Source organism: Heterodontus francisci, chromosome 47 (genome assembly GCF_036365525.1).
Source record: "Heterodontus francisci isolate sHetFra1 chromosome 47, sHetFra1.hap1, whole genome shotgun sequence".
NCBI classification, from domain to species: Eukaryota; Metazoa; Chordata; class Chondrichthyes; order Heterodontiformes; family Heterodontidae; genus Heterodontus; species Heterodontus francisci.
The window spans coordinates 3,359,419-3,372,731 of NC_090417.1; the positions used below are offsets into that span (position 1 = coordinate 3,359,419).

The window sequence follows — 13,313 nt, forward strand, 5'->3', positions numbered from 1 at the left end:
TTGTATATAAATTTCCTCCTTTTATCTCTCTCGCGAGCTCAGGTCGGTGAAATGATGCCTGTTCAGTGGGTGGAATTAGCGAGCAATAACTTTTCATTGTGGTAGTGGTGGGATGTCTGGGCATAGCCATTTTATTTTAAATTAAAATTTGATTGGGAAGAATATTTAACAAGGTACACTTGCAGATGACGTTTGCCAATCTAAAGCAATGTTCCACGTTGGAATTATTGCACAGAAAAGTGGAGTTCTACAACGAAAGGGATTTTATTTATGGTCACTTGATCTCTTTAAGAGGGGTCTATGACGATCAGATGTTGGGAAGGGGCTTGAAGGTGATCAATGTTAAAGGATTACTATGTTACTTGTTCAGTGGAGATAGGATAACATTGGGGAGTTCATGTACAAATAATAAACTTGATGGGCTTGATCTTGCTCCAGGTGGGCACCAGAGAAGGGGCAGATGATTTTTACCTTTCCCCTTTATCAGTCCTTATGATGTAATGTGTTCTTTCCCCAGTTTTTTTTTTAAGCTTTAAACCCGACAGTCGGTCAGAGATCTGCAGCTGATAACTTGCATCATGTTACGACTGAGGTGGGAGGAGTGCACTGTTTATTCGAGTTCCACCTCTCCACAGGTCACAACATATATTAAAATTTTTTCCCACTTACTGATATGATCAATTAACCCAGAATAAAACACATCCAACCAGTTTTCTTTCATAAACAACAAAATCATCAGTTTATTATAAAACAAGTCTTAATCAGTATTGGAGCAAAGCATAAACACACAACTTGAAATATAAAAGTTCCCTTTTTACCTTAGCCCCTCACACACGCATAACGGAAAAAATAGAGATTTACTCTTTAGCGGTCTCTTACAAAAAGAATACATTGTCTAAAATACTTGCTAATAAAGAAAAAGATATGAAAAGATGTCAGAAGTCCTTTTTGTTTTGGAGTCCCAAATACATGTAGCCGACTGTCACTGGGATCTTCCTTAACCAGTTCTTTTCAGGCGATGTTGACGATCAGTATGAGCAGGCTTTCCAAGGAAAATTCAGTAATGGGTTTCGGGCAGTTTCTGACATATGCTTCTCAGCTTCTCGAGATGGATAACAAGCAGGCTTTTTCAAAGAGCTGGAACAGACTGAGCTGGGTTTTTGCTCCCTTGGCAAGTTTTCTCCAACTGTCTTTTCAAACCATTGTATATCCCAACTCACTGTCCAAAGTGAAACCATGTCACAAGAATCAACCTTCCTGACCCCTATAAATCGTGACCTGTTACCTGTTTGTAAGCCTCTTTTTCCCAAGTCATGAACAACCCCTGCTGGGTAATTATTTGAAGACCGGTGCCTTCCAGTAACTGTTTATAATCCAGACCTCTCAGTGACTCTTGTAAAAAAAAAAATCCATGGAATTGTCAAAGTTTAACAAAAAAGGGAAGACTCATATCAATCAATAGAGCCCTTTTCTCTCATAGGATCATAGGAAATAGGAGCAAGAGTAGGCCATTCGGCCCATCGAGACTGCTCTGCCATTCAAACTGATCATGGCTGATCATTACCTCTATGCCATTTTCCCCCACTATCCCCATATTCCTTGATGTTACTATTCAGATATCTATCAATTTCTGTCTTGAGCACACTCAATGATTGAGCGTCCACAGTCCTCTGGGGTAGAGAATTCCACAGATTCATCAGAAATTCCTCTTCATCTCAGTCTTAAATGGCCTGCCTGTTATTCTGAGACTGTGTCCCCTTGTACTAGACCCACCAGCGAGAGGAAACATCCTATCCACACCCACCCTGTCACACTCTGGAAGAATTTTGTAAGTTTCAATAAGTTCACTTCTCATTCTTCGAAACTCTGGGGAATACAGGCCCAGTTTCTGCAATCTCTCCTCATAAGACAATCCAGGGATTAATCTGGTGAACCTCCAAAGCAGTCCTTCAATGGCAAGTGTTCAATTGAAGCAATACATCTTTATACTTGTACTCAAATCCCCTTGCAATAAAGGCCAACATACCATTTGCCTTCTCAATTGCTTGCTGCACCTGCATACGAGCTTTTAGTGACTCATGGACAAGGGTGCCCAGATCTCTTTGGACATCAACACTTCCCAACCTCTCAGCATTTAAGAAATACTTTGCTTTTCTGTTTTTTTTTCTACCAAAGTGGATCACTTCATACTTACTCATATTATATTCTCCACCACAAACTCTCCTGTCTCCGTGTACAATGGACACACTCGTCCTTGCTAATCGTTTCCTTTTCACGTACCTTTTTAAAAAAAAAGCTTTTACAGCTGCCTCTTCTGCTCTGACTCATCCTCACTCTTCCCTCCCTTTTGTTGAATCTTGAGTGTTTTGCATCAGGAAGACATACACAGTCAGCAGGAGCTGGAGTCAACAAGGGGAAAGAGAGACACCAAAGATAGACAAAAAAAAAGAATTTGTTTTTAAATAGAAGCTTTTGAAGGCAGAGGGAGAGATCAACAAGGTAAAGGGATTTGGAAGAATAGGTATTAAAGGTTGAAAGATTGGCCTCTAATGGGAGAGCAGAGAATATGCAGTTCGAGGAACCCAGGGCAGAGATCAGGCTGGAGGGACTGAGCCTCGAGTTGAAAATGACCACCAGGATTTTGACATTCTTTGGGCAGGTGGGCCTTTGGGCAGACTAGTGTGCAGGCCATGAGTTTCTGAACTGGCTGATGTTCATGAAAATGGGAAAGCCAGTGAACTGAGCATTGGAGAAATCAATCATTCAGGGGGCTCCAAGTTTCAGCAGCAAGTACGGGTGATGTGCAGGCATAACCAGGTCTAGCACTGTAGGTTTTGTGTGTGTCTGTCGACTCTCCTTGCAATGGGCGAGGAATTCTCATTTGTCAAAGCTCAGACACTGTCTCTTGACTACCTGCGGTGTGGTGGAGTCATTCAACGCAGTAAATTTCTCCCCTCACTTTCTCCAGTGTCAGGCCCCGGATACACATTGAAAAGTCTTTTGTGAGGGATGAACATTTTTTGTTGATTCCCTGTTTGTTCTGTGGTAACAGCACAAAGTGTAAGATCATTTCCATTCAATGACAGGAAAGATTTAAAAAGCATGTTTTTTTTCAGCAGCTGAGGTCACATTTTTTTGTTTAATTAAATCCTATAAATTATACCGAGTGTTTGGTAAGAACCATTTTTCTGGTCAACATTGCTGACCATAGGCGAAGTGAATCCTCACAGATTTATTGACGTGTGCAGCATAAGTGTTTTGTTCTGCTCTCTACCCTCAGCCTATATCTGCCAACTTTCTGCATGTGTGACATGGAATCAAAACAAGCATAACTGAGAGGTCATCTGCTAAATACACTGCCCAATATGGCAAGCAGCTTTGCTGGCCAGAAAGATCCCAGGCTCTCCTGCTCTGTGCTGAGATTTCTTTTATTTATTCATGGGATGTGGGCTTCGCTGGCAAGGCCAACATTTATTGTCCATCCCTAATTGCCCTTGAGAAGGTGGTGGTGAGCTGCCTTCTTGAACCGCTGCAGTCCATGTGGGGTAGGTATACCCGCAGTGCTGTTAGGAAGGGAGTTCCAGGATTTTGACCCAGCGACAGTGAAGGAATGGTGATATAGTTCCAAGTTAGGATGGTGTGTGGCTTGGAGGGGAACTTGCAAGTGGTGGTGTTCCCATACATCTGCTGCCCTTGTCCTTCTAGGTGGTAGAGGTTGCAGGTTTGGAAGGCGCTGTCAAAGGAGTCTTGGTGAGTTGCTTCATCTTGTATTCGGTACACACTGCTGCCACTGTGCATCAGTGGTGGCGGGAGTGAATGTTTGTGGATGGTGTGCCAGTCAAGCGGGCTGCTTTGTCCTGGATGGTGTCGAGCTTCTTGAGTGTTGTTGGAGCCGCACCCATCCAGGCGAGTGGAGAGTATTCCATCACACTGTTGACTTGTGCCTTGTAGATGGTGGACAGGTATTGGTGAGTCAGGAGGTGAGTTACTTGCTGCAGAGTTCCCAGCCTCTGACCTGCTCTTGTAGCCACATTATTTATGTGGCTGGTTCACTTCTGTTTCTGGTCAATGGTGACCCCCCAGGATGTTAGTGTGGGATTCAGTAATGGTCATGCCACTGAACATTTAGGGGAGATGGTTAGATTCTCTCTTGTTTGAGATGGTTATTGCCTGGCATTTGTGTGGTGCAAATGTTACTTGCCACTTATCAGCCCATGATTGAATGGTGTCCAGGTCTTGCTGTATATGGACACGGGCTGCTTCAGCAACTGAGGAGTCTCAAATGGTGCTGAACATTGTGCAATCATCAGCAAACATCCCCACTTCTGACCTTATGATTGAAGGAATGAAGCAGCTGAAGATGGTTGGGCCTAGGACACTACCCTGAGAAACTCCTGCAGTGATGTCCTGGAGCTCAGATGATTGACCTCCAACAACCACAACCATCTTCCTTTGCGCTAGGTATGACCCCAGCCAGCGGAGGGTTTTCCCCCTGATTCCCATTGACTTCAGTTTTGCTTGGGCTCCTTGATACCACACTCGGTCAAATGCTGTCTTGATGTCAAGGGCAGTCACTCTCACCTCACCTCTTGAGTTCAGCTCTTTTGTCCATGTTTGAACCAAGGCTGTAATGAGGTCAGGTGCTGAGTGGCCCTGGCGGAACCCAAACTGACCGTCACTGAGCAGGTTATTGCTAAGCAAGTGCTGCTTGATGGCACTGTTGACGACACCTTTCATCACTTTACTGATGATTGAGAGTAGGCTGATGGGGCGGTAATTGGCCGGGTTGGACTTGTCCTGCTTTTTGTATACAGGACATACCTGGGCAATTTTCCACATTGCCAGGGAGATGCCAGTGTTGCAGCTGTACTGGAACAGCTTGGCAAGGGGCATGGCTAATTCTGGAGCACAGGTCTTCAGTACTATTGACGGACTGTTGTCAGGGCCCAAGGCCTTTGCAATATCCAATGTCTTCAGTCGTTTCTTGATATCACGTGAAGTGAATCGGATTGGCTGAAGACCGGCATTTGTGATGCTGGGGAACTCGCGGTGACCGAGATGGATCGTCCACTCGGCACTTCTGGCTAGAGGTGGTTACAAATGCTTCAGCCTTATCTTTTACATTGATGTGCTGGGCTCCCCCATCACTGAGGATGGGGATATTTGTCGCGCCTCCCCCTCCTGTCAGTTGTTTAATTGTCCGCCACCATTTACAACTGGATGTGGCGGAACTGCAGATCTGATCCGTTGGTTGTGAGATTGCTTAGCTCTGTCTATTGCATGCTGCTTACGCAGTTTGGCATGCAAGTAGTCCTGTGTTGTAGTTTCACCAGGTTGACACCTCATTTTGAGGTATGCCTGGTGCTACCCCTGACATGCCCTCCTGCACTCTTCATTGAATCAGGGTTAGTCTCCTGGCTTGATGCCGGGCCATGAGGTTACAGATTGTGGTTGAATACAATTCTGCTGCTGCTGATGCCCCACAGCGCCTCATGGATGCCCAGTTTTGAGTTGCTGGATCTGTTTGAAATCTTTCCTATTTAGCAGAGTGGTAGTGCCACACAACACGATGGAGGGTATCCTCAACGTGAAGACGGGATATCGTCTCCACAAGGGCTGTCCAGTGGTCAGTCCTACCAATACCATCGTGGACAGATGCATCTGCGGCAGGTAGATTGGTGAGGACGAGGTCAAGCAGCTTTTTAATCTCTTATTGGTTCTCTCACCACGTGCCGCAGGCCTAGACTGGCAGATTCAGGGCTCAGCCAGCTCGGTCAGTAGTGGTGCTACCAAGCCACTCTTGGTTCCCCCACCCAGAGTACATTTTGTGCCCTTGCTACCTTTCATGCTTCAACATGGAGAAGTACTGATTCATCAGCCGAGGGAGTGTGGTAGATGGTAATCAGCAGGAGGTTTCCTTGTCCATGTTTGACCTGATGCCATGAGACATCATGGGGTCCAGAGTTAATGTTGAGGACTGCCTCCCGACTTTATCCCACTGTGCCGCTGCCACCTCTGCTGGGTCTGTCCTGCCGGTGGGACAGGACATACCTGGGGATGGTGATGGGACATTGTCTGTGCTGAGTTCACTTCTCTAGTCTATGAAGGAGGGAAGGTGCCTTGCTCCTACTTACTGGCAATATTTATGGCACAGGAGGAAACCATTCAGCCCTCTGTGGGGAATAAAGAAGAACTATCCAACCTAATCCCACCTTCGAGCTCTTGGTCCGTAGCCCTGTAGGTTACAGTACTTCATGTGCATATCCAAGTATTTTTTAAATGCAATGAGAGTCATATCTATAATTCTCCATGCCTGGCAATATCTTGCTGACTCTCCTCTGTACCCTTTCTAGTATGAACACTCCCTTCCTGTAATGGGGTGACCAGGACTGTATGTGTTACTCTAGCTGCAGTCTAACTAGTGTTCTATACCAGGGTTGTCCAACATACAGCCCGCGGAGGTGTATTTCAGAGATGGGAAATTTCCCATTGTCATCTTCTTTTAGACTGGTGCTTTTAAAAAATCGCAATGTCAGTTTCACAGCTGACAGTTTCACGGGAACAGCGGTTTCTCAACTTCAGATGGATTCAGGGTTTTCCAGTGGGTTCCGACTTTTTTTTAAAAGCCCGCTGGAAAATCCCAAATCTGTCCCAAGTTGGGAAATGGCTCTTCCCATTCCCAGCACTGGTCAGTTAAAAAAAACACACAAAGCTGCTGTTCTGAGCCTTCCCGCCCTCTGCAAAGGTCAGAGAGAGGAGGAGAGAGAAAGAGGGGAGGGACAGAGAAGGGGCAGAGAGAGAGAGATAGAGGGGGAGAGAGAGAGACTGAGAGGGGGCAGAGAGAGATGGGGGACAGAGAGAGAAGGGGGCAGAGAGAGAGGAGGGAGAGAGAGGGGACAGAGGGAAAGAGAGGGGAATGGAGGGGGGGGGACAGAGAGAGGGGGGACACAGAGAACAATGACGACACACAAAGGGAGGAACAGCATAGAGAGGGGATAAAACAGAGAGGGTGGACAAAGAGGAGGCGGACACAGAGAGAGACAGAGCGAGAGTGATCAAGATCACTCCTGACAGATGGACATCTATCCGTAATTCTCCGCATTGTTACAAGAAGTGTGCAGGCAAATGTTGACTACTTGTGCAAGCAAACAAAAATGCCACATATTTCACTAAATCAGTGTCCAACATAGTGATGAGAAAGTAAGTCAATAAATTAATCTTCTCATTTAAAGCTTCTTCACAAAAATGCTCATTTGTTGTTGTTTTGATTAATAGTAAGATCAATTTTTGATGCCTTTATCTTTCTGAAATTGTTTCACCGGCTCCCTATGTAAGACAAAAATTGTAATGTGCCCCCACCCACCCCCCCCCCCCCCCCCCGCCCCAAGCGAAAAGGTTGGACAACCCTGTTCTATACAGTTCTAGCATAACCTCCCTGCTCTTATACTCTATGTCTCAGCGGATAATGGAAAGTATCCCATATGCCTTCTTAACCATCTTATCTGCCTGTGCTACTACCTTTAGGCATCCTGGACATGAACTGCAATCTCCCTCAGTTCCTCTATGCTCCTAGTATCCTAATATTGATTATGAATTCCCTTGCCATTTTTGCCCTTTGTAAGGAGATACTATTTATAAATCCTGCAGGCAGGCAAACAGATGGTGAGGCGGGGGCAATTCTCCATACAATGGAATCCTGCAAATCCTAGTTGGATTCAAAACCTTGGAAGTGGACTTACTGGTCAATCCCAATGTGTTTTCCTTTTATTCCCAAAGGGATTGGGGACTCCTTCAGGCTCGAGAGAACCTCCAGGATAGCCAAGTTGAACTGACCTGAACTGAATTGCCAGTTTAGCCCATGTTTAGTGCCAGATGCCATCTTGATAAAGCAGTTGAAGCTGACACTAGAAACTAGATGATCACTAGGGGGGCTGACCCACTGCTACTTATGTTGCTCAGCATTTTGGCGGCGGGCACCTCAACTAAAGCCCTTTCCTAACAGCAACCAGTTGTTGCAGAGGATTTTGAGCGCGACTTAAAGGTATATCATCTTTTACTCTTCACTTGCTCCTGCTTTGGGAGACTTTCTGGGGACACCTTCAACTCTCTGTCAACATTTATTCTCGAAATTCTCTGAGCACTTTACCTAACAAGTATAAGTGCTGTGCTGTGGTACAGCAGCTTACTGGACACTTGCTAGCAGTCACCAGCAGAAAGGCTCCTGTTAGGGCTGCCCCTTTGTCTGGATGAGGATTGGGAGGAGGATATGAGGCCAGGTGGAGCAGCACCAGCTGCTGCAGGAGGGAGGGCCAGGCAGACTCCCTTCCCCCCCCCCCCCCCCCGCAGGTACAGGACATCCCTCCTCCTCTGCACAAGGAATTCTAGCACTGCCCCTTCAGTGAAAGTGGATGCATGGAGCCCGGATACTCGTCTCCATGAAAATTGCGCCAAATCAGTTTAAATTCAAATGATGGTAATCAACAATTAGGACAAAAATAGTGTGGGAAAAGTAGGCTTTCAAACAGGAATGTCTCATTGGCACAGAACCCATTTTATCCTTGTAATAAAGTAACCCCCAATAAGTTGGGTCCAGAGCATGGGCACCCTTGGCTGTCTAATATCTTGCCCATTCTTGTTAAATAAGGAACTATTCCAATTTGAGGGGGCTGACAGCTGAAACTGATCACAGCCAATGAAAAACCTGGCAACCAAGTTGTGCACAGCAAGCTCCCACAAACAGCAAAGAGATGATGACCCAGATTACCTGTTTGTCAGGGATAACGATTGACCAGGACACAGGGGGGAACTGCCCTGCTCTTCTGAATATTGCCGCCTGAGCGGGTAGACATTTCACCCGGAAGACGGCACCTCCGACAGTGCAGCACTCCTTCGGTCGTGCACTGGGAGGGTCAGCCTGCATTTTTTTCTGCTCTCGTCTTGGAGTGGGAGTTGACCTTCTAACTCAGGTGAGACTGCTACCGACTCAGGCACGGTTGTAAAGCGCTTTTTTTGGGGGGGGAGGGTGGGAGGTCGAGGGGTGCTGGGTTCCTGAAAGGTGCTAAACAAATGCATGCCTTAGCAATATGAAGGGAGTTTGAAGGGAGAGTGGACTGAAAGGGTTAATGTTTTGTGGTTATGATAATGAACCAGAAGCTGTCTGAGTGTTGCAGCTCCTGGCGAGTGCTTCTGTTTGATATTCCATTTGCACGTTTGATTTTCAAAGGGGAAGAGATCATTAAAAAAAAGGCCAGCGAAGCCAGTCTGTGTCCTATTTGATGTTTTGGCTTTTTGCATTATCTGGAAGCACCAAAGGAAGATGTTTTTAAAGAGAAATTGACCAGCTGGGGAAAAACTAGCAAAACTCCTGGGTCTCCGCTTGGCTGCCAGATTTGTTTGTGTTGGCTCTGGAGTAACATTGGTGTGAAGTTAGCGGCACGAGGGACTGAAGACCTTGGATAGGAAAGCTCTCTCGGTGCCCGAGACATGCACAGTGGAGCATCTTCCATTCAGTGATCTGCCCGAGTTGAATTGATGGGTTCCGCAATGTGCTTGAACTCAGGGTTTGAATGGATGTGAATGGAGAGCTAAGGGGTCAGGGAAGGGACATGGGTGAGTTCCATGGTGTGTCGTTGGGTGCTGCGGTCAGATATTTGGAAGATCTGGTCAATGAGACTTGGTTCCAGGGGAAAGGTGAGGAGCGAGGGGAGGAGAGCTCCCAGTTAATGCTCAGGGTGGTCACCGGTTGTCTCCTCTTCCTCCTTATCCTCTCGACCTTGTTGGGAAACGCCCTGGTCAGTGCTGCGGTAATGAAGTTCCGCCACTTGAGATCGAAAGTCACCAACTTCTTTGTCATCTCTCTGGCAGTCTCCGATCTCTTCGTGGGTGTCTTGGTGATGCCTTGGAAAGCCCTGGCCGAGGTGGCCGGTTTCTGGCCCTTTGGAGCCTTCTGTGATGTTTGGGTCGCTTTCGACATCATGTGCTCCACAGCTTCCATCCTGAACTTGTGCATTATCAGTGTGGATAGGTACTGGGCAATTGCCAGCCCATTCCGTTACGAGAGCAAAATGACCCAACCAGTGGCGTTTGTCATGATTGGCGTGGCCTGGCTGTTGTCCATCTTAATTTCCTTCATCCCAGTGCAACTGAGTTGGCACAAGTCTGAGGACCGTTTCCTTCCAGACAACTCCACCACCAGTGAACCCATCCAAGGAGACTGCGACTCAAGCTTAAATCGAACTTATGCCATTTCATCCTCACTGATCAGCTTCTACATTCCAGTAGCAATCATGATAGCTACCTACACCCGGATCTACAGGATCGCCCAGCGACAGATAAGGCGGATTTCATCTTTGGAAAGAGCAGTCGAGCATGCTCAGAACTGTCAAGGTAATGACTGCACTCATGAAGCTTTGCTCAAAACATCTTTCAGAAAGGAAACCAAAGTCCTCAAGACTCTGTCCATCATCATGGGAGTCTTTGTCTTTTGCTGGTTGCCATTCTTTGTGCTGAATTGCCTGGTTCCCTTCTGTGACGGTGAGGCCCATCGCTCTGGAGGACTTCCATGCGTGAGCGAGACCACCTTTGATATCTTTGTGTGGTTCGGTTGGGCAAATTCATCGCTCAATCCCATCATCTATGCTTTCAATGCCGACTTCAGAAGGGCCTTTACAACCATCCTTGGTTGCAACAAACTTTTCCCCAATAACAATGTGGAAGCTGTGAATCTTAGCAACGAGCTGGTGTCCTATCACCACGATACCACCTTTCAGAAAGATGTGATGACCCGGAGTCACCCCCATCTCCTGCCACATGTGCTCATGCAAGAAACGGATCATGATTTGACCTTTGACAAAGTTTCCCAGATCTCCCAAATTTCTCAGAACACTCCAAGCGTTTTGCCTGCTGTTGTTCACGTGGATTGTGAGGCGGAAATCTCCCTGGACAAGATTCTGCCCTTCACCCCCAATGGGTTGGCATGAGATGCTGGCATGGAGAAAAGGAGACAATTGCCTTGGACTCGTTACTCCAACCAATCTGATGTCAGCCTTCACTTCTGCCGAAATACCTGAAACGAATGTCAAACAATCAGGATGAAAGAAAGCAACCTGGAGACCACTGGTAAAAGCTGCCAGTATTATCTCGAATTATAGAATCTCACATGACAGAAGGAGGCCATTCGGCCCATCGTGCCTGTACCATTTCTTGGAAAAAGTTAACCGATTAGTCCCACTCCCTGCTCTTTTCCCCATTGCCCGGGAAATTTCTACTTGCAGATATTTATCCAATTTCCCCTTTTTTTGAAAGTTAACATTGAACTGATTCCACTGCTCTTTCAGGCAATGCATTCCAGATCATAACTTGTTGCGTATATTTAAAAAAAAAACCCGCCTGATCCTATCTCTGGCTGTTTTGCCACTAGAAACTGGTTTGAATACTTATTAAATCTCTCTGAAGCTTCTAAAAAGAAAAATCCCATCTTCTTTAGTCTCTGCAGCTAACTGAAAGCCTGTATGCCTGGTACCATTCTAGTCAATCTCTTCTGCACTCTCTCCAAGACTTTGACATCCTTCCTGAAGTATGGTGCCCAGAACTGGACACACTCCTCCAGTAGGGGCGAACCAGTGAGTTCTATTTCTGGGATAAACTTTAGAGAAAATGTAAAAGAAACCACCTTTACAACAAAATGGCAAATGCAAGGTAGTTCTCCTGACCAGTTTCCTAGTCGAGTGTGGCATTGCGTGCACAGATCACAAGGTTCTGGGTACCGTTCCCACTCTGTGCTAAGTTAGCTGATTGCAGATACAATTAACCTCAAGAGGCCTGGGATGGGAAATTTGCCAGGATTGGCTGGAGAGTGTGTGGGGCCAGGATTGGGCTCTAAGATGATGGTTCCCAGAATCGAATAGCCTCGGGTACTTACTGTCCAGCCTCTTGTTGCTAGAGGGCGCTGGCACCCAGCAAGCGTGAAATAAAGACAAAGCACGAGACTGTGTTGCTTTTGATGATATAATACTATGACGATTGGCTTTTTGCACAGAAAGAAAATCTTGAACATATTTTGTTCTATCTTGTCACTAATCAAGGTGTCATTTATTGCTTGAGAAGCTGTAGCTTGCTAGAGGGCAGAGGGCAATTAAGAGATAACTGCATTGCTGTGGGTCTGGAGTCACACGGAGGCCAGACCGGATAAGGAGGACAGATTTCCTTCCCTCCAGGACATTAGTGAACCAGATAGGTTTTTTACAACAATCCAGTCGTTTCATGGTCACTGTGACTGATACTAGCTTCTAATGTCAGCTTTATTTAATTGACTGAATTTTAACTCCCCAGGCAAGATTTGAACTCGCGGCTCCAGATAATCCAGGGTCTCTGGATTACGAATCCAGGAACATAACTATTATGCCACCCTTCCCGAGCAGTTTGCTCTGCTTTAAGTAGATTTGTTGAGGAGTTGTGGAACTAATTGATTTGTGGTTCAAGGAATGGAGGTTATAATGGAATTTGCAGTTTTGATCATCAACAAATCAGGTCTGCTCTTTGGAAACTGAGCAGAAAAAAGAGGCTAGCCAAACTGTGTAATTACATTTTGTTGCTACATTGATTTCAAACCCAGCAGCCTGGTCACACTAACCTGACTGCAAATCAGCCTGCAGAAGTCTGTTCAAGTCATTTTCTGCAGAGTTTATGACTTGACCACTGGAAGCTGATCCCTGCTGAGGGAGTAACTGGGTTCCGTTAGTCGTTTATTGACGTGTCTCAGTCCCCTGTGAAATTTGTCCATGTCTATGTTGTGTTGTATCTTCTCGTCTAAAAATAAAACATGTTAAGTTGAGCAGACATGTTCATTGTTTCCTTTGATTAAAAGACCAGGACAAATATTTGTCCAAAACATTCCTTTGGTAAAGTCTCTGAGCTCATTGAATGAAAGGGGTACAAAGTGAGTGGGTGCAGTACTGAGGGTGGCAGGATATAAAGATCCCAGGTTCAATACTTGTTCTGTGCTGAATTGTTTCACTGGAGCTCGGAGACAGATAGGAGCCAGAAATAGAGGTGGAAGGAGAATAAGCCAGGGTTCCTGCCAATGATGGGCATCTATTGACCTGTGTATGGAAACGTGGGTCTGCCAAGACTTGGTGTGAGGGGCACGATTGGGCTCAGCTGTGATGCTTCCCACAGTCGAATAGCTTCGTGACAACTGAAGAATGATGACTGAATGCGATGCTGGGGATTGAATTGTGTTATGATCTGCGTTCTTTTCCATGAGACTCAAAGTAATAAGCAGTGCGTCTGGGGGACATGAAGAAACCCTTTAT

The 13,313-nt window shown here is 46.1% G+C and overlaps 1 protein-coding gene across 1 annotated transcript; it reads left to right on the forward strand.

Moving 5' to 3' along the window:
* Positions 1-9,713: 9,713 nt before the first annotated feature.
* Positions 9,714-10,979, forward strand: LOC137357070 (D(1C) dopamine receptor-like). Its single transcript, XM_068023054.1, has one exon. The coding sequence runs from the start codon at positions 9,723-9,725 to the stop codon at positions 10,977-10,979; it is 1,257 nt and encodes a 418-aa protein (XP_067879155.1). The 5' UTR covers positions 9,714-9,722.
* The last annotated feature ends 2,334 nt before the right edge of the window (positions 10,980-13,313 follow it).

Coding starts and splice junctions, on each gene's coding strand:
- LOC137357070 (XM_068023054.1), top strand. CDS start 9,723: ATGCTCAGGGTGGTCACCGGTTGTCTCCTCTTCCTCCTTATCCTCTCG.